This window comes from Misgurnus anguillicaudatus, chromosome 5 (assembly GCF_027580225.2).
Source record: "Misgurnus anguillicaudatus chromosome 5, ASM2758022v2, whole genome shotgun sequence".
In the NCBI taxonomy this organism is placed as follows: Eukaryota; Metazoa; Chordata; class Actinopteri; order Cypriniformes; family Cobitidae; genus Misgurnus; species Misgurnus anguillicaudatus.
This window is the reverse complement of record NC_073341.2, coordinates 19,370,583-19,396,392: the sequence shown is the minus strand read 5'-3', so window position 1 is coordinate 19,396,392 and position 25,810 is coordinate 19,370,583. Positions and strand designations below refer to the sequence as shown.

The 25,810-nt window shown below is 37.8% G+C and overlaps 2 protein-coding genes across 3 annotated transcripts in view; both read left to right on the top strand.

The window, feature by feature from the left end:
• LOC129413541 (uncharacterized) overlaps nucleotides 1-16,259 on the top strand; it is a 55,777-nt gene extending 39,518 nt beyond the window's left edge. Inside the window, exons 7-13 of one of the 2 annotated variants that reach the window (XM_055167241.2) lie at nucleotides 1,825-1,940; nucleotides 11,812-11,965; nucleotides 12,130-12,301; nucleotides 12,444-12,583; nucleotides 12,922-13,055; nucleotides 13,261-13,346; nucleotides 14,723-16,259. In XM_055167241.2, coding sequence (XP_055023216.2) covers nucleotides 1,825-1,940; nucleotides 11,812-11,965; nucleotides 12,130-12,301; nucleotides 12,444-12,583; nucleotides 12,922-13,055; nucleotides 13,261-13,342 — 798 coding nt within the window. In that variant the 3' untranslated portion in view covers nucleotides 13,343-13,346; nucleotides 14,723-16,259. Of the gene's footprint in view, nucleotides 1-1,824; nucleotides 1,941-11,811; nucleotides 11,966-12,129; nucleotides 12,302-12,443; nucleotides 12,584-12,921; nucleotides 13,056-13,260; nucleotides 13,351-14,722 lie in introns of both variants that reach the window. The other variant, XM_055167240.2, reaches the window with a different exon arrangement.
• Nucleotides 16,260-17,861: 1,602 nt separating this feature from the next.
• Nucleotides 17,862-25,112, top strand: LOC129415073 (GTPase IMAP family member 8-like). The gene is made up of 5 exons (XM_055169245.2): nucleotides 17,862-18,119; nucleotides 19,541-20,242; nucleotides 22,147-22,842; nucleotides 22,919-23,596; nucleotides 23,719-25,112. Exons 1-5 carry the CDS (start codon nucleotides 18,083-18,085, stop codon nucleotides 23,928-23,930), a joined length of 2,325 nt encoding a protein of 774 aa, XP_055025220.2. The 5' UTR covers nucleotides 17,862-18,082; the 3' UTR covers nucleotides 23,931-25,112.
• Nucleotides 25,113-25,810: the final 698 nt, after the last annotated feature.

Genomic DNA, 25,810 nt, shown 5'->3' with positions numbered 1-25,810 from the left:
TCACGATTTTACATTTCCTTTGTTATGCAAGTGTGTATTAGTACATGTTAGCAGTATGTAAAAGGTACAAACACCAAAGTAAACGATGACGCGAGTTATCGTCTCCAATGTAAATCTCCTTTATTGGACTACAACAAACACACGGATTGTAGGCAACAGTTTACTTCCTGGGATTGGTGATGCACTAAAGACCGACATTATCATAATTCCTCCCGCTTCGGAATCACAGACTGTAAGTTAACTCCTGTTAGCATTGCATTGTGAGCGAATCTTTCAAACATGGTAAGGAGCGTCACATTTCCGGCTAACGGCAGAGGTATTCAGGGCAATCACAACGTACAGATTAGCTGGCCAATCAGGCACACAGAGCTTTTCAAATCGATGAGTTTTGTACAAAATCGGTGCGTTTCAGAAAGACGGCAAAAGAGCTACAAAAATTTACCGTATGTGGAAAATAATCGTAAACACATTGTATATACCAAATACACAAAATAAAGGGGTTTCGTTGATTAAAACGCTGATCCAGGACCAACAAAATATCCAGGATCACATCTTACTTGTGAAATCACAGTGACCCTGTAATGACGGGGGCTTAGCCGGGGGGCTTAGCTAGTGGACCCCCATAATCTTTGACATAATTTGAACAATGTACATATTAGGACTTTTTAGAAAAATTACTGTCCCAGTGACAACCTTTGTACCTTTTTTCTGAGAGTGATAATTCAGGCCATAATCTTCAATTTAGCATTACAGTGAATTCTGGGATTGGTTTACTACAAAGGACACTTGTGATACTGCCTTCAAATTGGGTTAAAACGGTGCATTTTACATATCCTATTAAGTTTTTGAACAGAGCAACAGTCACATAGTGCATAGTCAGTAATGTACATTTGTAAACTAAGTTTTGCATGTGATCAACGAGTTGATAACTTCTTGTTTCCGTGCGGTACACTGTACTCTCTGTAGTCTCCTCATTAAAAGTGCCACGGCTGAATGAACACCAGTTCAACCAGTATTTTTCTATGAGGTCATCCCAGTACTTTCACTGGAACTTACTGTCTTTTTGCTAGCATCTTCCCGTTATTTTTTTCCAGTCATTCATTTTTTCACACCAACAGTTTATCACAGATTCTGCTTTACTTGCAAGTCATTTGCACATTACTTATTTCATGCCTCATATAACAGACATTTTCCAAAACCATATCATTGGTTTAATGCTGACTCTAAATCAGTTTCAGTTGACTGGTGTTTTCAGGCCAGTTCGTTAAAATGTGGTCAGGGTTTAATGGCTCTAATGGGTTTTGTTCTGCTTTTTCTGTTCTCAATGACACACGCCTGCGAGAAAAGGTTTATGCTCCCATGGGCAGGTTGCATCTCTATACTCCATGATTGGCTAAAGTCCAGCTCTGGTCACACCCAAAGGGAGTGGCTGAGATATGACAATAATTTGTTCCTTGAGTGTATTCAGCTCCACCTGGTGGTTGTGTTACATTGCATAATAAGTCAATTGCAGCTTAAAATCACATATCTGGAATCTTAATGATATATAGTTGTGTATTTGTATTAAATGTTGTGACAGAAATCACTAATTTACATGGCCTGAATAAATTTGTGGAAACTATAACTAGCTGTGGTCACTGGCTCTCAGTTCAGGGAATTTTACAAACAAATGCATATTAGCTCAGGTTTTAAACCTTTAAATCTTGTTGGATGCTAAACGAAAGCTTACACCTAAAATGGACTTTTATGTTTTTTGTCACATCTCAAGTTATCACATCTCAGGTTATCAAATGAGATTAAATGTTTTCTTCTTCCTCCCTACAGGAACTGGTAAAGCGGAGTGTAATCGGACGCGATGAGAATAAAGACACAGACAATCTGGTGCAGGAGACAGACAGCCAGTATGGCACATGGGAGACAGGCCTTCGCACAGATGATAGGTGAATACACACAAACACACACGCACACCCCTCCTAAACAAATCATGAATCAAGCGAGAGTCTCTGTGCATTACGTTCAATGTGCTTTAATATTAAGCAGTTGTCTGTTAGATCAGCCCATTCCATAAGTTATCATTTGGGGGGAGTGTCTTTATGCCTTGTGCTACAGTACAAAAATTAGGCTTGCTCTTCAACAGCAATCTATATATATGTGTCTATATGATTAATACATCCAAAAGTGGTGCCTTGTGACCAAGAAATAAAATTTTAACTTTATTAAAAAAGCTAATTTTAAGACAAAACTGCATACGATAAAAACATCATGCTTTAACTGGGTCACCTTGGTGATATTCATTCAGAAGTGCTGTGAAGCTGCTATATTTTGCTGATCCTTTGTGCTTAAATGCACTTGCACTATATACTGTACACTGCACCAGCAACTTCTGATCCTCTGATACTGTTTGTAACTCTACACCAGAATCAATAGCATCTGTTGAGAGTCTCATCTTTACCCAAGCTTTTTCTTTTGTGGCTTTGACCTTACCAGATCCAAGCAGACGTATCTATTATAGACCAGACTGGGCTTGTCAGAAAGGTTTTTGTTACTGCAATAGAGATTTAATTAAAAATAAGATTGGAGCTGCTGTAAGTGTATCACCGGGTGGATGGACTGTATATTGCTACTTTTCCGTGCTTTAAAATGACATTTGGACGACCACAGGTTGGGTTAGGCATTACTTGTACTGTTAGGAAAAACATCACCACCATGTGGCCACAGTGTGGTTTGCAGTAAATGTTTCTGAAAACTAGTTAGTGATGATTATTCATGATTTATTTTCCGTATGTCATCCCAAACTTGATATTTTGAAGACAAAATCTTGAGGCTGTCAATCATTAACTTTCTGCATAGCAAAAATATGACTGTTGCTTGTACTTCGTGTAAAAGTTTTGTTCAGATCTTTAACCAGCTCATGATCATATAAACATAACAGACTAAAATGTTTCTGGACTGTTCAACCATAGACTGTTAAAAAGATGGACGACAAGTCTCCATAGACTTCCATTGTAAAAAAAAAAGTGGAGACAAAATATCTTAGAAATGGCAGTGATCGTGAGGTTGACCTGCATGTTTCAAGGCCCGCCCATTTTCCATTTGACCTCAATCACAAACATACAAATCAGGTCATTACACCTCTTTTTAATAGCATCATAATGGCAGGCTTATGGTTAGAGAGCCGGGCTTGTAACCCTAGAGTTGCCAGTTTGAATCTCAAGGCAGACAGCTCGCCACTGTGGAGCCCTTGAGCAAGGCACCTTAACCCTAATTGCTACCCAGGCACTGTAGGGATAGCTGCCCACTGCTCCAGCTGTGTGTGTGTTCACTACTCACTGAGATGGGTTAAATGCAGAGGTCACATTTCAAATATGCGTTGCGTACTTGACAAGCATGTCATCTAAAAACTAGGTTTTCCCAAATTGGGGTTATCAGAGGAATTTCAAGGGGTTCGTAAGTTGAGGAAAAATTATTAATTACAATTAAATCATAAAACAATAAAATAAAAATCCAAATAAAACACTGCATGTCATGTGACCATTACAAAAAACCACAATATATCACAAAACTATGAACTCATGCTAAATGGACAGGTGTGTTTTATGCCCCAATAAAAGAAAATTACCATATAAAGTTCCAACAACATTTAATTATAACAATAATTATGAACAATTCTTCTGATAAAAAATAGTGCTGGGCAAAGATTAATCACGATTAATATATAAATAAATATACCGTACTGTGTAAAAGTCTTAGGCCACCATGCCACAATTAGATTTGTTGTTTTTGAAATGTTATAGTAATCATATATAATTATTTCTTAATAATAATTATTTCTCTAATATACAACCTGAAAATACAGGAAATGTGTATGTAGTATTAAATACTGTATAAAAGTATAAGCTGATGTGTGAAGTTTTCTACTTGAGCAATAGCAGGAAACTGCAGGATCTCTTAAACCTAAATAAAATGAAATCCTAATTTCTAATTTTAAAGAAATTAATCTTTGTACTCAAGTGGTCAACATGTGTTTAGTGCCAAGAGAGGTCACGCTAAACACAGACGATGCCTAAAAAAGACATTTTGGGGCGGTTTCCCGGACAGGGATTAGACTAGTCCTAGACTAAAACATTTTTAAGAGCTGTCCAAACTGAAAACAACTTGAACTGACATACCTTAAAATACATCAGTGCCCTTTGTTCTGCCTCAAAATCCACACAAGTAGGGCCCTATAAAATCCGTTTTATTTTTTCCCAAATTCCGTTTTATTTTTTCCCAAATTCCGTTTTCTCCGTTTTAATTTTTGCAAATTCCGTTTTATCCGTTTTAATTTTTGGCAATTATATTTTTTACCCTTTACTTTTATTTTAGTCATAAAAAGAGTGTGCCTTTTAATGTTGATGATTAAAATGTAAATGATTTGGGGGAAAAACTGGATAACAGGATTACTTTTAATGACTATAAAAGATGCATTTACACACGCACATGCACACGCGCGTGCACGCGCACACACAACTCAATTCAATGCATTGTTTTTTTTAGTGTTGTTGCAGGAGGAGGCTACAACAAGGTGTCAACGCAGTGGTGCCTTCAGAAGTGCCTTAAACACATCAATCCAGCGGAACGCGATCCATATTTTATACACAATCGCTTGAAATGCATATAACTCTACAAACATACACAGGATCTGACTTAGGACAGCATGAGCGCGCGGCTCTTTGCACGAGCGAAAGAGAGACAGAGAGCGGCGCCATGATGCAGATGATTATATTTTAAATGCGAGGGATAGTTAGTTTGCCTCAGCTCGCTTGAAATGCATAAAACTGAACAAACATACACAGGATGGTGATCTGACTTAGGACAGCATGAGCGGGCAGCTATTTGCACGTGCGAGCGAAAGAGAGACAGAGAGCGGCGCCATGATGTAGATGATTATATTTTAAATGCGAGGGATAGTTAGTTTGCCTCAGCTCGCTTGAAATGCATAAAACTGAACAAATACATGAGGATTTGTGTTCGCACTTCGGACAGATGGGTGAGCGCGTGCATGTGAGAGAGGTACAGTGAGACAGACATGGATGAGAGAGTGCATGTATCTTTGCGCTCACCGTGAACAGAGTGTTGACTAAACTTCCAAACTAACAGTTCTCCGGTCACATAAAAGTCATGTGAGACCTGCTCGGAACTAAGTGCTTAGCGTCGAATTTCTTATTTTTTTCGCTGACGAAAGCAGAGTCGTGGAGAGCCGCTTCGCCATGGTTTCAGTGTTTTGGAGGAGGTCGAAACGACGGGAGGGGGCGTGTCGCCCAGATTTACTTCCCCCGGTCTGCATTTCCCACAGACATACGTTCGTCTCCCACACAAAAACATAATTTTATTCAAAATATGTAAAATTCCGCGAAGTTCCGCGTTTATACTAGATTCCGTGTTAATTAGCCAATTCCGCGATTCCGTCCGCGATTCCGTGATCGCGGAAATTATAGACATCGCCAGTGTGTCGTCATCATGACGTATTCCCAGTGGTGAACGCAAAGCATTTTGGGAATCCGCGGCACGAACGTACAGTCGCCAGACTTCTTTGCATGGAGGAAAGGACGCAGTGTTCAAAATGCCGTCTATACTTGCTGTGTTATAAACTGGAATAGTCGTTCTCATGATACGTGCCATAAAGCTTTAAAACGGAAAATCCTTTTATCGTTTTCAAACGTGGAAAAATATTACTACAAGCCATGTTTCAGAGGTGACAAAAAGGCGACGAATGGCATGGATAGCAGCAGTAAGGAGACCCAAGATAAAATATTTTTTATTAATAAAGGCAAAGAACCAGAGTATTTGTAGTGCATTGACGACAATTGTGTATACTTGTTTAATAATTAAATTAATAAAAAGACTGAGATGTTTGGTAATTGTATCTGAACGAAATTTAAATTAATTTGGTATATTTCATATCAATATATTTGTTTCCCTTAACATTTTAAAAAACACTAACTTTATTCTCATCTTAATTATAAAAATATATTTCTGTATAAAATAATAATACCAATTAAAATACATTTGAGAGAGAGTTTTTGGTTAAGTTACAGTTTGACAAGTTTACAGTTTGACAAAAGCACAATGTTGTGTTGAGTGTACAAATATGTGTAAACACTTTGCAGTTTGAATGATGTCCTGACTCCTGTATAACCAAAATTACGGAGTATGTTACGTTTCCTGTTCGATCGCGACCGTGCCTCTCTCTCTCTCTCTCTCTCTCTCTCTCTCCTCCTCTTCTTCTTCTTCTTCTTCTTCCTTTATTTCTTAACGCCATTCCAGCATGTACGGCTATATTCATGGCGAGAACCAGGTAATCCATACACAAGTTTTATTCAGACAAGTTGATTCATACAAAAGTTGGGGGAGGGACAATTTGCCTAACTTGCGTGTTTTTGGCATGTGGGAGGAAACCGGAGTAAACCCACGCTCACGCTGACACAGGGAGAACATGCAGAAACTTCACACAGAAAGGCCACCTGCCCCAGCCGGGGCTCGAACCGAGAATCTTCTTGCTACCCTCTCTCTCACTCACATATCTCGTCTTTGTATTAGGATTTAGTTTTAGGCGGTATGGTGTGAACAATGTTTTCTTTAGCCTGCTACATTTTGTAGGATTATATTCTGTTTTTCACGCTAATTTTTCGTAATTTTCATGCCAGAACACTAGCCTGCTATGCCAGTCCATGTAAACTGGCCAAACATACCCATAATTCTTTGCGTTCTGATGACGTTGCCGCCCAGATTGTCACGTGTCTTAGCGAGGTCTATAGGGCCCTACACAAGTAATGTTTTTAGTAAGTCATGTTTGTTAAAACTAGTTATATTTCCTATTTAAACTAAGGCCTAGTCCTGGATTAAGCTAATCCATGTCCGGGAAACCGCCCCTTTATGCTGAAAAAATAAATATAGACCATTTCAAAAGATGTAAACAACACTGGTCCAGAAGCACTTCCTGTTTCTGTTTTTTAACACTAGATAAACGTTGGGATAAAATAAACCAACAGAACATATAAACCTGAATTAACTTAAGTTAAACAAACATCTTAAAGATAATGATATATGTAAAAATAAAAAAATAACTATCACAAACTGTAACAGGAAGTGTTTCTGGACCAGTGTTGTTTACATCATTTGAAATGGTCTATATATATATATATATATATATATATATATATATATATATATATATAATATATATATATATATATATATATAGGGGAGAGTGGGGTAAAGTGAGACATCGGGTAAAGTGAGACACCCCCTGTATCTAGGCAACGGAACACATTTGTGGTCCTATGACTATTATGTTTTTAAGCCCCTCAAATTTCCCCTTGGCCATGAAGGACAGGACCTCATGCTGCTGTGGTTAGCATGTTTTTTTTACAAAAATATATTTTTTACTTGTAAAAGTAAATTTTCTTGCTGTCAACTTAATCAACTGTTGGGCCAAAGCAAATTGATTCAGGTAGAAAAACTTATATCACACATGTTTATGAACTACCAACATATAAAACCTTGTGTTGATGCTAGCTGAAGATTAGCCTGAATTTCCAAGAGAGAGAGTTTTTTTCCAAAATGTGGCGGTGGGGTAAAGTGAGACAAATGCTGTGGGGTAAAGTGAGACATGAGGCACAAGTTCAGTTTAGTCTAAAACATATTTTTATGTAATATTACATCACATATGTTTTATTTTTAATGTTATAAACATTGCAGAAAAACCATTATGCCTAGTCAATACACCAGGAAGACAGCCTGGGGAAAAACACCCCTTGAGGGGATGGAGAGTGCAGCTGCTTAGGTCAAGGAAGGAAATAAGTCTCTAATGCTTCGTACACACCAAACGCGAGGCATCATGGTACTTTGGGTTCACACCAGACACAAGTTCAACAATTTGCGCAAGTAGATTACATACAAAGTCAATGCAAAGACGCAATCAGACACGTCCTCGTGTGTGGCGATGCGAATGACGTGATATGGGTGGCGCGTTTGCCACGAAAACACGCGCTATTCGCCGCAAACACGTCTTCGCCCAATTTGAAAATATTCAACTCGAGCGAAAAATTCGCATGACACAATGTTAAATCCTGCAATAGTTAAATCTAGTAATCTAGATCAAGTAACGCGATACCCCACATTTGGTGTTTACGTAGCATTACTCACTCTAGATTACTCACGGGATTTAACATTGTGTCATGCAAATTTTTCGCTCGAGATAAATATTTTCAACTTGGGTGAAGACATGTTTGAGGTGAATAGTGCGTGTTTTCGCGGCAAATGCTCTGCTCATATGGCGTCATTCGCATCGCCCCGGGCGAGGATGCGTCTGATCGTGTCTTTGCATTAACTTTGAATGTAATCTACTTGCACAAATCGTTGAACTCATGTCTGGTGTGAACCCACAGTAAGAGCAGCTGCAAGGGATAGAAATATTGATAGATGGTTCTGATTGTCTTTTGCGCTGACTCGCAGACACTAGCTGGCTCTAAGGGTCCTTTGTTCTGACCCCCAGACTGCGTTCTAATCTAACTGGTTCTATATGTCATTTGAATGTTAATTTAAAAAATTTGAATTGTCGGAGCCAATGGTGTATAGTGGGCAGCGCTCCGACATGTGGTGCTTTCACATTTTCTGGGACCCGAGTTCGATTCCCGACTCGTGGTCATTTGCCGATCCAATACCCTTCTCTCCTCCCTGTCCTTTCCTGCCCTCTCCAAAACTCACTGTTCAATAAAGGCAAAAACTGGCCAAAAAATATAACTTTTGAATTATATTATGTTGTATTTGATTTTAGTTCAGTGTTACTGTACTTTCAAGTGTTTAGAAAAATAATGTTCTTAATTGACCAATCCCCTTGATTCTTTTACTAGTCCAACATTAGTTCTGGAATGTGTGGTTGTCAAGCTAGCCGTCAGGATTTTATCTGTTACAATATGTGCTGTTATGGTAGTTTCAGAGTGGAAAAAGTAAGTGGATCAGTTTACCCCGATCTGGTTCACTTTACCCCCTTGATTTTTCTGGTCTGTCTCAGTTTACCCCTAAGCTGGGGTAAAGTGAGACACAAGACCACGTTTTTTAAAACAATCATATTTTCACTGCTCTTTGTCCTGAATACATTCTGGTAATTTCCATAGCTAGGAAACATCCTGAATTAATGGGAAATGTGTAAATTTTACTGATATATCGTTTTAGTTCACTTAGAGGGGAGCAAATGTAAAAAATGTCTCACTTTACCCCACTCTCCCCTATATATATATGAAGAGTTTGGTTCCAAAACGCAATAAATCCATTTTGACAAATTTTGGTAAAAATGTGTTTTCTATACCAAGAAAGTGACAAGATGAAAACAACTATTTTCTGTTACAAACTTTCACATAGCATCTTTAGGTTATAAAAACATAAAAAATTCAAACGCATAAGTTGATTTTCAAAGATTTATTATAAAAACGGATTATTTTTTCCACAAAATGCAATAAATCCATGACAAGTTTTTATTCAAAATGTTATAAATCTATTGAACCAATAGCCTATATAAATGTGCATTCATCTTTGCCATGTTATATTCATTTAGTTGACTAGTTGTACACACTAATTAAAAATATAAACATTAATGTTATTAATCAAAACACTTACTTTGTCATATTAAGAACCCTGTCATTGCGGTTACTTGACGTCTTCGCTTAACGTCTTTCACAGCGATCAGCTGTAAAATGTTTTTGGTCCTGCTTGATTTTCGTTGACTTTGAGTAAAATTATGTAAAGTTTTTCAGAAGATCCTCTGGGGTCAATGTGTTAGCATGAGAAGCTTGATGCTGTCGGGAGAACAAGCACCCGTCTCCCGAGTGCCTTTCAGGGAAATTATTAGATGTTGATGGCTTACGCTTCTTTCCCATCACAGAAAACCATCACAGGTTTATCAATGCAATTAAAGTATTATTTTGTTTTGTTTGTTGATCACAAAGTACAAAGTAGATGAGGAAAACTAGGACTCCGTGTACTCACCGCGCCGCCATGTTTGTTTACATTGCGTGAATGGTGCGCTGTGGGATTTATTGCGGTCTGTAAAAAAGGGGGAGTGGCGTTTATCGCATTTTGGGAAAAAGGGAGAAAAGATGACAGAATAACACGGCGGATATTGGATTTTGCGTAAAATTAAGAATTTACTTTTAACTACTGACCTGATATAATGCTGATTTTGGCAGTAACTCATTTTTTTTTTTAAATGGCGTTTATTGCGTTTTGGAACCAAACTCTTCATATATATATATATATATTGTACATATTTCCTGTTTGTATCTTAATAAAATAGATTGAAAAATAAATATGGATGGAAACTTCTAAAACAACAAGTCTGGTGGTGGTGGCCTGAGACTTTTACACAGTGCTGTATATACACATGTAAATGTTTCTCAAATATATACGTGAAAGTGTGTGTATTCATATATACATAATAATAACACACAGCAAACACTCATATATTATGCAAAAATTACCTTTATTTTGTATCCGATTAATTGCAATTAATCTTTGCCCATCACTAATAAAAACTTTAACCTGATAAGGAACACTGTGTCGTACACGGCACACCCCCTCCCTTGCACGTGAGGCTGCATAAACGTCATTGCATTAAATCTTCAAAATATACGGTCATGCGGCACATCGTTTGAAAGCTTAGACTTTCGTGATTCCATTAAGCGCACACACAAAGCATCATATGATTTATAGCAGTCATAAAACTGTAATCAAGTTGTTAGTTACCTGAACCGGGCGGTGCCGATTTAGGATATTTACTTACCTTCAAAAGCTTTCCTTTATCCGCTTCGGTGAATATGTCCAAAACAAATTGTTCATAAATCCCCAAAAGTCCAAGGAAATGGAATATCCAAAACTATTTGTTCATCTCACAATCTTGACGATTCTGACCGAATTACGATATAAATAGTGTATTCAATTAGTTCACTAACGGACATTCCTTCGAATCTCACTTTTCATTCACGATTTATAATAAATATATTCAGATGTCACGTTTATTGTGCAACGTCTGAGGAACAAATACGCCCCCTTGTGGAATTTCAGCCGTTCCATAAGAGGCTACAACAAATAAAAAATAAATGTTTTTAAAAATACACATGCAAATGTGCTATTAAATTATTTTAATATTAACTGGTGGTACTTCAAGTAAATCATTTAGGCCAAGGGGGTTCGGCTGACAAAAAAATTGAAAACCTCTAACTAAACCAAACTTATTGGAAAAACGAACACAACATCATCAACATGATAAGAAATAATAATTGGGATTTTTTTAAGTAATTTGTTTTTAGATTTGGCCCCATTTGTTTACATGGAGAGGGGGGTGTTTATCTAAATGTTTTGGCTTTTCTTTCAGGATGTGTGTGGAACCCTTGTATTCAACACGTTTATGTGTAATAGCAGTAATAATACTGGACACTTTATAATGCCAACAATATCACTTTTGCAACTGGTCACTTTTTTTGTCTTTTGCAGCAATTATTAGTTATTTTTTTGTAATTCTTTTTATTGCACACTGTACATATGACAACAAATTTGACTTTGAACCCTAATTTTTATGCTTTGTCCCACAACTCGTATAACCTTAGCAACCGCACAATGCACAGTAACAGCCAGATGGCAACAGGGTAACAATTAACCACAATATCTTAGCATCCGCAAGTTTGGCACAGGCACGTTAACTTTTTATGACTGAACAACTATCATGCCCGAACAATGTATATTAGTATTAAAAACACACATGTTTATTATCCTCAGCCTCACTCCAGCTACACCTTCATCTGAAGGCAACCTCACCCCATCTCCACGGAAACCCACCACACCCCAAATATCAGAACAGAACCTTCTCATTGACACAACAGACGACTCGTCCATCACTCCTCAAACACAGACGGAGCTCGCATTTCCAGAGGTCAGTCTTGACAAATCCCCCAATCTTAAAGGGGCAGTTCATCATTTTTTTACCTTGCAATTAAATGAATTAATAGAGAATAATTCTGGCACACAGTTTTATCAACATAATTATCAGATATCATAGCAAATAACCAAGCTTCATATGCCTCTCTATCTGTGTAGACACCTACGACACTATTAGACAATAGTGCGCAACGTGCAAAAGCCCAGTTGAGGAGTAAGAGCACTCGCAGAGCCCCGCCCTCTCGAGCCGCCCGTCACAGCGCCCTTTTATCACAAGTACCCGAAGGGACTGGAGTTGGAGCTGATGAATGGCGCTTCAGAGACACAACAGGTATCAAACACATCCTAACAGCATTTCCTACAGCTTTTTTATAGCATAAAGTGACTCAAATGTAATTGTCTCTAACCTGTATTGTAAGTTAAGTCAATATAATGCCCCACACTCACTCCAGTCTCTTTCTGCCTGTCTAAAGAGCACAAGACTGATTCCTCTAAGCAGGACGACTCCGACTCCGAGGAGCAGGCCAAGGGAATAGAGGTCCGCACTTCATCCATCTCTTCTCAGCCACAGAGAGTGGCTCTCTTCCCGGGCATGGATCCATCTGCTCTAAAGGTGAGGGAATGATTGTTTGAGTTTCATATCTTGCCGCCTGCGTGCACTACGAGATAAAGCAGGGTCACTTGTTTCATAAGTGTCAATGCATCAGATCACAGACCAAAATACAATGTGTGCACCGCAACAGAAGAGAGTATTTCATTGGCTGTATATTGCGACTCTCTTGCTTGTTGGGACAGCGCACACACCTGATCTGTGGTCGGACGGATTTCAGGCAGGTTTTTAAACAGGTTTGAAATCTGAATAGGAGACTTTTGATGTCAGGCACATGATGCAACCTGTGGGTGTTTGATTGAGTCTGGTAACGTAACATCGAGTACTGGTTGTTGTTTCAGGCCCAGCTAAAGAAGAGAGAGTCAGACAATCAGACAGACGGTCCATCGCCCTCTCAGCTCTCACGCTCGCCTAAATCCCCATTCTTGCCCCGAGCTGCTCGTGTGCTGCCTCCTGCTGGTGGAAAAGAAAATGGGTGAGTGCACATATGATAAGAGAACAAAGACCCCCTTCACATCTGGATAACATCTATCTCGGTTGATATGATCGCAAGTGTTAAATGCAGATGATAATGGGATCCAGAATGTTTTGTAGGCAGTGGGAACATGTTGATTTTGTCTGCCATTTAACACTGTGCTTGTTTTGCCTCTAAAACTTTTTTCTTCTACATCGCCCTTCAGAGAAGAATCCTCACCTCAGTGGCTGAAGGAACTAAAGACGAAAAAACGTTTTAGTCAGTATGAAAATGATAATACAGCCTGAACAGGCAGGTAAAGTGTCTCATGTTTGTTGCTATTACAAAATTATTACATATTAACTCTTTCACCGCCAGCGTTTTTAAAAAAAGTTGCCAGCCAGCGCCAGCGTTTTTCATGATTTTCACAAAAGTTTAATGCCTTCCAGAAAATGTTCTTCTTCAAATATATAAACATACAATATATCAAATGAAAGAACAGACCCTCTGCTTTCAAAAAAAAAAAACCCGTTTCATCCTACCTTCAGTAGTTTTTTTGTAATCAGCTTTTGAATATGGGTAGGTTTCTGCAAAAACACCACATTTTGACCAAAAAGCAGAGATAATTCCATTTTTGTGACGGACTTTTCATAGAGATCCCATTCAGAGCGATCTTTAAAACAGACACGGACATGCAGCAGCTTGTCATAGGGCAATACTTCCGGTTTTAAAAAGTTGCGGAAGGCCACCTAGTGGATAATAGTGGTGTTGCGGAAAGACGGAAATACTCGTCATTGGTGGGGAAGCGTTTTCTCTTGATTGACGAGATATCTCGTCAATGGCGGGGAAAGAGTTAAGACGTATATTGGTAACACTTTACTATAAGGATGTATAAGTTAAAGGGACACCACTTTTTTTTTAAGTGTGCTTATTTTCCAGCTCCCCTGGAGTTGAACATTTGATTTTTGCCATTTTGGAATCCATTCAGTTGATCTCCGGGTCTGGTGCTAGCACTTTTAGCATAGCTTAGCATAATCCATTGGGACTGATTGGACCATTGGCGTCGCGCTAAAAATGGCCAGGGAGTTTTGATATTTTTCCTATTTAAAACTTGACTCTTCTGTAACATGGCTGCAGCAGGCGTGGTGATGTTGCGCACTGCCCGAAAATAGTCCCCTGCTATTGAAAGTAACCAAGTGGACTCTTTTCGGACACTGCGTAGTATCACTGTGCCTCCAGCAGGCATGTTACATTAGCAAAGTCCTTTATTATTATTACGCCAGAATGAGAGTATAGTTCCTAGCCATATCTGCCTAGAATATCACAACTTTTAATTTCAGTCTTAGTACACGATGTAACTACAGAGGAGTCAAGTTTTAAATGGGAAAAATATCAAAACTCTTTGGTTAATTTTGGGCGTGGTGCTAATGGTCTAATCAGATTCAATGGATTATGCTAAGCTATGATAAAAGTGGTAGCGCCAGACCCGGAGATCAGCTGAATGGATTCCAAAACTGTAAAGATCAAATGTTTGACTCTGGGAGAGCTGGAAAATTAGCATATTTTCTAAAAAGAGTGGAGTGTCCCTTTAACTAATACCTTATTGTAAAGTGTTAGCCATATATTAAGTTTCTCATATAATAATGTAATAACTCAAACTGTGTGTGTGTTGTTCCTCAACATCCCAGGATGCCTTAAAACTGCAGTATCTGTAGCTGTAATTCATGACAGAAGCCTTAACATTTGAAGTGGAGATGACGGGAATTCTGCTGCTGCTGACTACGACATCATTTTGTTTTCGTTTGGTTTACTATCCTGTCGTGTACATGTGCATGGTGCCTTTCTAAGAGATTTCTGGCAAAGCAGAGATCTGTGTGCGGAAGTGTGTGTATGCGTTGGAAACGTTTCTCCGTTCAGTCCTTCGTCGTACAAGAGAATTATTTTTTCACGGAGCGAGAGATCACAAAGTGAGACTGATGTTTCCAGCTTGTGTTATTATTTCACCTGTGGGACCACACACACATCTACAGTAACCTGAAGTGCTTCATATAACTGGAGTATGGAGCGGTTATCGACATTATAGCATTATTTTTATACTAACACAGCTTTCACATTTCTTACTCTTTTTGTGCACTTGATGGTTATAGGTGTCAGTTGCACAAGCATCTCCATAGACATCATGATTTTCTTTCTGAACTTTAATAATCAACAAATCAATGCTGAGCTAGCTGACAAGCTGACTGTATAGAAAGTGTATTTTATAGTTACGACAAATGTTAATGTAATCACAAAACGGTATATTTGTATTAATGAAAAAGTCATTGACGGAGGAAAATGAGTTCTTCATTTAAGAAGACGCAAACGTGTGTGTTAGTTTGTGAATGAAAGAATAGAGGGGTTGAATCTGTTTGGTTGGGCCATTGAATGCGTTTAGTGTATAATTTGTTTGCACATGTTCACTCCTAATAACTCACTAGAAATTGGGGTTTTTAAACAAGCAAATGTCTTACTGTCACTTAATGGATGTTTATCTTTTAACATTCCATTTCTCATTTATACTAATATCATAAAAATGCAATTCAAGCGCATGTACAATCAATCATTCCCTATATTTCCATTTTTTTATTTCTATACTTGCTTTAATGATGGGCCAAAAATGAATATGAATAAATTGCAAGTCAATCTGTCCTGTAGACCAATCACCCAGTTTTAAATGTAACATAGTATGAATACAAAGGGAAAATGTTTATTTGTGTCTCTAACACATCTTGCTTATGATTTTTATTTACCGGTAGCTTAAGCAAAATTTGAAATGTCAACGTACTGTAAGCATTGTTCACATTACATTGCACATTTGTGGTCACTGTATTTTTGAAAAACACAGGGCCACGGTATCACTCCCACTTAAAGTAACAAGCACTTTTCACCTGTTAAAGAATATAGTACTGTTTAGTGGTCAGAACTGACAAGTAGTCACTTTTAGCGCATGAGTTGTCACCCGTGATGTGAATATTGTGATGTTGGTATGCTGAAGGTATGTGAGTTATGTGTCTTTTGTTTTTGTTTTTTTTCTAATATCAGCTTATTTTTTGCCTACAGTTATAGTTTGTTTAAGGGTAATTTGTCCTTTTTATTTTAAATTTGATTGTAAAGATGTTTATTGCACTGTCTTGTAATGCCAGTGTCCAGGACTGTAAATTCATAATAAAATTTACTATAAATTCACTTGCTTTATTATTCTTTCATGTAAGAGGTGGACTTGCCAAGAAAGCAGTCGACAAATCATTTTGTTGTACTTTTATAGCTTATATATACAGTTGTCGGGAAAAAGTATAATAAATGTTAGAGTGCAGTGGACTCAAACCGTTTAAAGGAAAGCACCACAGTTTTTCAATGTTTTGCTGTGTTCTTGCCTCGACTTGGACAAATTAATACATACCTATCTTTTTTCAATGTGTGCACTCAATCTTTGTACAGTGCATCATGAATGTGTTAGCATTTATCCAAGCCCCATTCATTCTATAGGATCCAAACAGGGATGAATTTAGAAGCCACCAAACACTTACATGTTTTCCCTATTTAAAGACTGTTACATGAGTAGTTACACGAGTAAGTATGGTGGCACAAAATAAAACTTGGCCATTTTTTTAAGTTAATAAAAATGAGAACTAAATTCATCCCTGTTTGGATCCTAAGGAATGAATGGGGCTAGGCTAAATGCTAACAAATTCACGATGCGCGGTACAAAGATTAAGGGCGCACTCACATTATCCAAACCAAACCAAACCATGCCCCAGCGCGAATGTCACCCCTCCCTTCTCCCCCATGGTGCACGCACTCACACTGTATTTTCATCGATCCGAGTCCGGGCGCACTTTCGTCATTAAGATGCGTTTGTTTTGAAAAAAGCAGGAAGTAAAGCTCTCCCTTAACACTGGAACCCACCGTAATGATAAGTCTGTGTTTTTTACCCGGAGTCGTTTGGTGCGCGATTACAGACAGCCCTCTCACATGTCATCATATTGCTTAGTTGATCTGTCACGTATGCAGCTCGGACATTCACGTAACCCCGCTGCGCGCATCAAAAGGTTTTTACGGCGGCAGATGAAGGTGAGTGTCGCGCAGCTGACGTCTTCACCTTTTGAATCGCGCTCAGGCGCGAATGCGCTCACACCACAGCCTTCCGCGCCTGAGCCAAAGTGAACCTCGCTCCGGCCCACCTCTGCAACCCGGCCGTGGCGCGATTAACCAATCCGCGCCCGGGCGCGGAACAGAGCGATCACACTTGTCAAACAAACCAGGCTTTGGGGGTCAAACGCGCCCGAGCGCGGTTTGGTTTGGATAGTGTGAGTGCGCCCTAAGTGGACGCATTGAAAAAAGATGGGTATGTATTCATTAATCTAAATTGAAGTAAGAACATAGTAAAATATTGAAAAACTGTGGTGTTTTCCTTTAAGTGTGAGACCGCCTATATGTAGAGTTCCTCGTTTGTGACCCCCTTTCAAAAAACTGATTACACAATCTCATGGGGATTTGACTATATGTATATTTGCTGAACAGGGGTCGAATATGCAGAAAATGCTGGAAACCAGAAAAGTCCCCCAGGTCCTACACAATCTTTAAAGACCATTGGACAGTTTATCAAACAAAAGACACAAGGTGTATGTAAATTTATGACTACTGTACAACTGTATTTAATAAAATGTCATAAACGGCTCTTTGGCGCCATCTGGCGGCCTCCAGCTTAAGAACCAAAAGTAAGATACATACAGTACACGATTCAAGCACAATTACTTGTTGTTTTGTACAATTACTAGGTGCCTAATATTATGTGCGTGTGGAGATGGCATTGTTTTGTTTTGTCTTCACACGCCTTCCTCTTCCGTCTTCCTCATTTTTATCACGGTCGGCGGCGCGACAGTGGAGTAGTATGCACGTGAGAGATTCGTGTCATTTGACACATGATTTATAGCAGGGCTGTATGCATATTTAAAGTTGAATACAACAACGTATTCCCAGAAGCAGCATTATATTGTTAGTGATATAATATGGAGGAAGACTTTCATTTCGATAGCAACGTATCTGGTAAGAGCTTTCAGTAGATCTGCACACATTAAAGATGACACGTTTTATATTTGTCTCTGCTTTAAAATGTTAAATGACGTGACCTGCATTCCCAGGTGAACAAATATGTAGGCAGCCTTTGCGGCGTTACAGACAGCTCGGATTTAGGATATTTTCCTTTTTAAGGATACTTTAAAAACGTATCGATTAAGACACATTAGAAGTATTTACAAACGGTAAAACATTTATTTAGTAGGCTACATTAAAAGAGCTCCGTACAGACATTTCCGGATTGAGGTGGGAAAGATCCTAAATCTGAGTTGCTTGGAATGTAGAATAAAATAGTTACGCAATAGCTCTATATTGCATGCGCTATTTTCTTTAGTAATTCTTAAACTGTGTTATTTTGAGACACTTATTTCAATACACTAAAAATCAGTTTGTATTCAGTATAGGCTACTTTTTCAAGTTCACTTAAAGAAGTATACTATACTCTTAAGTTATACATTTGCAGTATGTAACTTTTACACATTTATTTAGTACAAAAAAAATCTACTACTTGCTGATATTGAAGTCTATTTTCAATACAGTGTACTTTATTTTTCTCTGGGTTGTGAAATTTATTTTACATTTATTAAATTCAGTTTTTTTTGTTAATCTTGTTTTTATATTGGAATTTATGTTACATTTAAGAGAATTTTTATTTTGTGACTAACACAACCATCACAACAATTCACAAGCTATAGGAGATTATTTTAAATTAAGTTGTTTTCCTTTGTTTACCTTTTGACTATATGCACACAAACAATAAAGGATATGGAGAGTTTCCATCATAAAAATATATTTTTAAAAACTGTTGCAAACAGTTGCATTTCTACTAGTCACAACTAAGTTAAGTAGAACTGAAATTTAAAATATATTTCATTAACATTACATAACATTTAAAGTTCCAGCATTTTGACCTATTGAAACTTAATTTCAAGATTATCAGATAACCTTGAACTGAAGTACAAGTTTTGACCAATGATCCCAGGACATTCCTATTATTAGCTAAACATTTTATCCTACATCCTACGACACGGAAACCAATCAAGCTCCACTATTTTGAAGGACATCTCAGTTCTTTAATTGCAGGAACGAGGAGTGAGGAGGATTTCTCATGAGCGTTTTATTTATTAAACACACATAAATCTCCTCCCTTTTCACATCGTTATATCTTTAAACATATTAAATGTTAGTATAAATCATTAAATGACTCATTTAAGACAGTATATTCAGACAGTGTACATGTATATACGTAACGTAGGGCCAGTCGGATGTTATCGCAAATAAATTCCTTTAGGGTAACATAAGACTACCTGATCAACCGGGATTTAATCCACGATAAAAGCCGACTGGCTGTACAATGTCCCTTACATATTAATCACACCGTAATCTTACAGGTGATGTGCACCGTACCACAGAACTGAGGATTTTACTGCTGGGCAATAAAGCATCTGGCAAGAGTTCATCTGGAAACACCATTCTGGGCAAACAAGAGTTTAGTGTTAAAAGCGCTCAATGTGTTAAACGATGTGGAGAAGTAGAAGGAAGGAGGGTAACTGTGGTTGAAGCTCCAGGCTGGTGGAGAAATTATCTTATCAAGGATACACCAGCACTACATACGGAAGAAATTGTACTTAGTCCATCTCTGTGTTCTCCTGGACCCCATGCAGTGCTGATAGTTGTGCGATTGGACTCAGACTTCACTGAAATAAATAGAAATGCTCTTGAGGAGCGCCTTCAACTTTTGGGTATGGAAATTTGGAATCACTGTATACTGCTGTTTACCCACGGGGACAGTCTGAAGGACACAAAAATCGAGGAGCACATTAAAAACGAAGGACGGCCTCTTGAATGGATCATTGCAAGTTGTAAGAAAAGATACCATATTTTTGACAATGAGAATAGAAGAGACAACATACAGGTGAAAGAGTTGCTGCAGAAAATTGAAGACATGGTGGCAAAAAACAGTGGTCGTCATTTTGAGGTAGAATATGGGATTTTATATGACATGCAGTGGAGGAGAAATGCAGAAGTTGACAGGGCAAAAGAAAGACTTATGGCTGTGAAAAAACACTGGGAAGACATTTCTTATCTTACAGGTAAATTAAAAATACCTTACAAAAATAAAATGTGTTAACTAAAGTAACGATACACTAAGTAAAAAAGTTAGTTTAACTTAAAAAAGTGTCCAGGTTGCTTTAAAATTATTAGTTGACATAACAATTTTTACACAACTTTTTAAATTAAAAGTGTAGCGGAGGATTTTCTCGAATTTTAGAAAAGAACCGCCTTCTCCACTTTTTAAAAAGATGCAATTGCGCAACACTCCTGATTGACAACTAGGAGGACCAATAGTCTTGATGATCCACCCAGAAAAAGAAAATCCTCCGCAATACCTTTCACTAATATTTTTAAGCTGAATTAACTCAATTTTAAGGCATTCAGGGGCCTTATTTATAAAATGCTGCGTAGAAACTGGCCTAAATTTGATCACACAATAATTTTTCAAAAGTGCGTAGGTGTGATTCATAAAACAAACATGCACACATAGATGTGAAATGCAGAATATAGATGTGACTTCTTTTTCGAGGGCGCACGATGCGAAGCTTGTCCCAACTCGCAACATGTATGTAGCCCGTCATGTGTGTGGCTCGTCATTTTAAAATAAGTGTTTTGCACGTCTTGTAAACTTATGTGCAACACGCCCGATGTCAAAATACGAGCCTGCTGCAGACACTTTAAAGTTTATGATAAAAAGAGACGCCCTCGTTTGCCAGATGTTCGTTTAATCTCATGTGTAATAGTTTAGTGTTAAGTTAGTCTTGCGAGTATATTGTGAACACGAGCGTCTCTTTTATCATGAACTTGTTCGCCACGTGTGCAGCAGGCACATATTTTGACAAAACACATGATGCACATGGTTCGCGTGATGCCATGAACATTACATTACATTTTGAAATATATAGCAACTCACACGACGCGCTGAACACGTGTTTTGAGTTCCCGCCCTTCGGAGGAGAAGTCATCGGCCACCACTGGTGAAATCTATAAATTGCAAATGATCTTGAAATTGTGCGCTGCTAAATTGTTTAAAATCTCCGTATTTAAACAATAATTAATGTCATTGACACATAAAAGAGCATCTGTCAATGTTTAAATCCTATACGAGCAGCAAGAAAAATTTATTTTCCAAAAACCTACAGAAATCGTACAAGCAGAAGTGCGTACTGACATGGCGCTAAGCACTTTTTCATGTCAAAGACACTTTTTATAAATATGGACTTTGCCGTGGATTTTTGTGTATGCGCACATAAATTCAAATAAAAAATATTAATTAAATCAAAACATTTTGTAAAATATGTTGTGTCAACTAGTATTTTTAAGTTGAATAACTAAAAATTTTAAGGCAAGCAGGCAATAATTGTTTTTCAGGTTGAACCACAGTGGCGGCTCGTGGCTGCTTATCCGAGGGGCGGAAATTCAAAATATTTGTTCGGAGTGTCATGTTGCTATTGATCTCAAAATATGTGTTTGTTGCATCATGTGAACCATGTGCATCACACGTTTTGTCAAAATAAGTGCTTGCTGCACACTTGTCATAACCGTTTATGATAAAAGAGACGCTCATGTTCACAAAATACACGCAAGACACTACCTTGACAGTAAACTCTGATTACGCATGAGATTATGTGAGTATCTGGCAAACGCAAGCTTCTCTTTTATCATAAACCCTTTAGACACGTCTGCAGCAGGCACTTATTTTAAAAAGGCACGTGATGCACACAGGATCATTGACACAGAACACATATTTTGAAATAACGAACCACACAGGTGAAGAACTACATTCATGTTGTGACGAGCTTCGCATCATGCGCCCTTGAAAAAAAGAAGTCACCGGCCGCCAATGTTGAACCAACTTTCACAGTGTAATAGTGAAACCATAGCAAGTCATTCATTACTACAAATATAAGCATACTAAAGTGTTCTGCTATTTCTCCGACAGGTCAAATACAATCAGAATTGAGAATTGTTCTTGTAGGCCACAGATATTCAGGAAAGAGCACAGCAGGAAATACAATCTTGGGCAGACAGGAGTTTGATTTAGTCAGAAGTTCTCAGGGTGTGTTAAGGCATGGACAAGTGGCTGGGAGGCGGGTCACGGTTGTGGAGGCCCCAGGCTGGTGGAACAATTATCTCCTTCAGGATTCACCTGAACTGTACAAACAAGAATTTGTGTTAAGTGTGTCTCTATGTCCACCAGGACCCCATGTTTTTCTTGTGGTCATAAGAGTAGATGGCTCTTTTACAACAAGAAATGGAAGAGCTATTAAGGAACACCTTGAGCTTCTTACCGAAAGAGTCTGGAACCACACAATGGTGTTGTTTACTTATGGAGACTGGCTTGGAGACACCACAATTGAGCAGCACATTGAAAGTGAGGGGCAAGCTCTGAAGCGTCTTTTAGATAACTGTGACAATCGATATCACCTTCTCAATAGTAATGACACGAGTAACGACTCTCAGGTCACAGAGTTGCTAGAAAAGATTGAGAAGATGGCGTCCAGAAATGGTGGCCTTCATTACAAGTTCGATCAAGCGTTTCTAAAACAGATAGAGGAGAAAAAGAGACAAACTCAAGAATGCGCAAAGCAACGAATGATAAAAGCAAAAATCGAGGCAGAAACTCAAGTTTTGATGGGTGAGATTAAACATTTTCTTGTTGTTTTAGCCATATCTTGAAAAGAGTATGACATCAGCATTTTCACTCCATTTAGGTGATGCGCATTTTCTCCCGGAACTGAGAATTTTGCTGCTGGGGCTTCTATATTCTGGGAAGAGTTCAGCGGGAAATACAATATTAGGCCATGAGGAGTTTGTTGCAATACCAAGTGTACAGTGTGTCACACAGAGATCGGTAGGAAAGAGACACGTGACACTGGTTGAAGCTCCAGGATGGTGGATAGCGGCTACATTAAATAAAAAGGAGATTGTGCACAGTGTGAAGTTATGTTCTCCGGGTCCCCATGCCTTGCTTCTGGTCATACAAGCAGACACCTCATTCACAGAAGAAAAAAAACGTGTTATCGACCAGCACATGGCAAATCTGGGTGAAAGTGTGTGGAATTACACCATTGTGTTGTTCACGTGTGGAGACTGGTTGGGTGACATTAACATCGAGCAGCACATTGAAAGTGAAGGCAAGGCCCTTCGGTGTCTGTTGGAGACATGTAGGAACAGGTATCATGTTTTTAATAACATGATAAAAGGTGAAGACACTCAGGTCATAGAGTTGCTGGTGAAGATAGAGGAGATGGTAAACGAGAACGGCGGCCATTTCCCCCACATTCCAGACCACACCAGGGACTTTTCTAAATCATGTGTATATAGGAACACTTTGTGGAGACCTGATATTTATATCCGGGACAATGAAAGTATGCATCACCCACCAACAAGTAAGAAAACACAAACTCAACTTTAATGCTCCTCATTTCATAATTAGGTTATGAGATGTTAGACAGGCAATTCGTTTTTTGTGCATTTATATATTTATGTTTTATCATTTGCTTTTCCACAGTTGGTGCCGACAGATCTTTACCTAGCTCAGATTATGACTCGTTCTCACGTTCTGGATTCAGTCACAGTGGATTACTATCCTTATCACTGAGCTCTGGGATTGGTTCACTAAGAGAGCGACGGCTCAAAGCTTATCAGAATAAGAGAGCAGAAGAAGACAGATGCATTATACCTTCAAAAACAAGTAGAGAGGAAGTAGATGAACAAATTTGATACTGTTATTGAAACTGGCCTGGGAACCGTAAGGATAGATTAAAGGGACACTAAGTAGAATTTACCCCCATCTAGTGGTGAAATTGTATTTTGCATTCAAACGAATAGTGCTCTCTAGCGCCTCGCTTTTCCAAATGCGTGTTGCAAGTACGGTAGCCGTTATGTACTCACTGATCTGCTTGTCCGTTTCAGCTAGTTCACGGGTTCTGAATGAAAACGCGTTGTGGAAACGCGTCGGTAAGCTAGTGCTTTTTGTCCCTCTCTATTTAATAAAATAACTCCGCTATTTTATTTTATCAATACGGCAGAACGACATGGAAGCTTCCTTGGATTCACCCGTTCAATGTAATCAAAGAGAAGAAATTACAAGCTTACAAAGAAAAGTCAGATCACTGGCAGAGGTCATTGGACACCAGTGTGTTTATTTATGAATAAAGACATTGATTTTGAATAATAAAACACTTAAAATCCTTACAGTCCATTTAAAGAGGAAAAAATGAAAATTCTGTCATTATGAACTATCCCTTTAATGTGGCTTAAAGAGTTTTGATCTGGGTCTATCTGTGTGTTTTAAAGATTTTTCTACACAAGAACTACAATGGTTATTGGATATGGTAAAAATTAAGTAATTAAAAAAATGTTAACAGCCTTTATTTTTTTTGCATATAAATTTACATTGTGAATTTATGCTTTGGTAAAGATTAATATGTCAGTTTTACAAGTATTGTGCTTCTGATATTTTTTTGTTTTGTTTGATGTGTTGCATACTGTGTTGTAAAAAAGGGATTTCAATATGGAATATTTTGGATGTTAATTTTATCGAATCATGGCTTTATGTTTGGGAAACATTTACATTTTTATAATTGAAGAGTTTCGTTGCAAAACGAGATAACCACCGTTTTTTTAATTGTTCAGAAATCGCGTTTTTTGGTTGTGCGTTCCAATTAACTTCAATGCAACTGCAGTTGGTTTGTTTTGATTTAAAACCTTCATAACTTAAAAAATACAGTTAAGTAGCACCATAAAACAAAATAATAACATGATAACATAATAATAAACATGTTTTGACAAAAATGTTAAAAAATGGATTTATCTCGTTTTGCAACGAAACTCTTCAAATTGTTGTTATAAAATTAATGTTATTGCATTATTTTTATTTCTTTATTTATCACCTCCAGACATTTCAGTGATAAACCTTAAATTGTATTCTTAAATAAAATGAGGCTTTTAGACCAAAAATTCCAGTTATATTCATTTGAAGCTGCACATCAACTTTTCACCCCTTACTCCTTACTGTTTTTTTTTTGTTGTTGTTACAATAAGGTCACACGCATACTTGCAAAACAGTGACACAAACCAGTTTAACTAGCTTTATATCTACAAGAAAACATGAATGTATTCTGTCTGTCTTCTAACTTGTAACGCTGTAAAAATTCCTTGTTGCACTTAAATTTGAAATTACAAATAATTTGTACACTTTCTTGACTGGTGAGGTGTTGTGTAATGAATAATTAAAAAATAAAGTGCTAATACAACTTTATTTTTATAAATTATAGGAACTCCTTACTAGTCAAAAAGCTGAAATGAATTGATTGAATTGAAAAGTTGATTAAACTTTAACATTTAAGTGCAACAAGGAAGATGAAATTCCTGATCCTCTTTTGTTAAAATATTATTCCTGTGTAACTGTCGGTAAGATTTATACCAGGGTCATGTTTTCATTTCTTCTGAACTGATTTGTAATTGAATAAAAACATCAATGTAATATTTCTTAAATATTATAAAAAGTTTTTCTTTTTCCTGATTTAGGGATTGAGTAAAGTACTGAGGTATGCAATGAGAATACCTCTCAACCCTCCTGTTTTTGTCTGGATTCACCT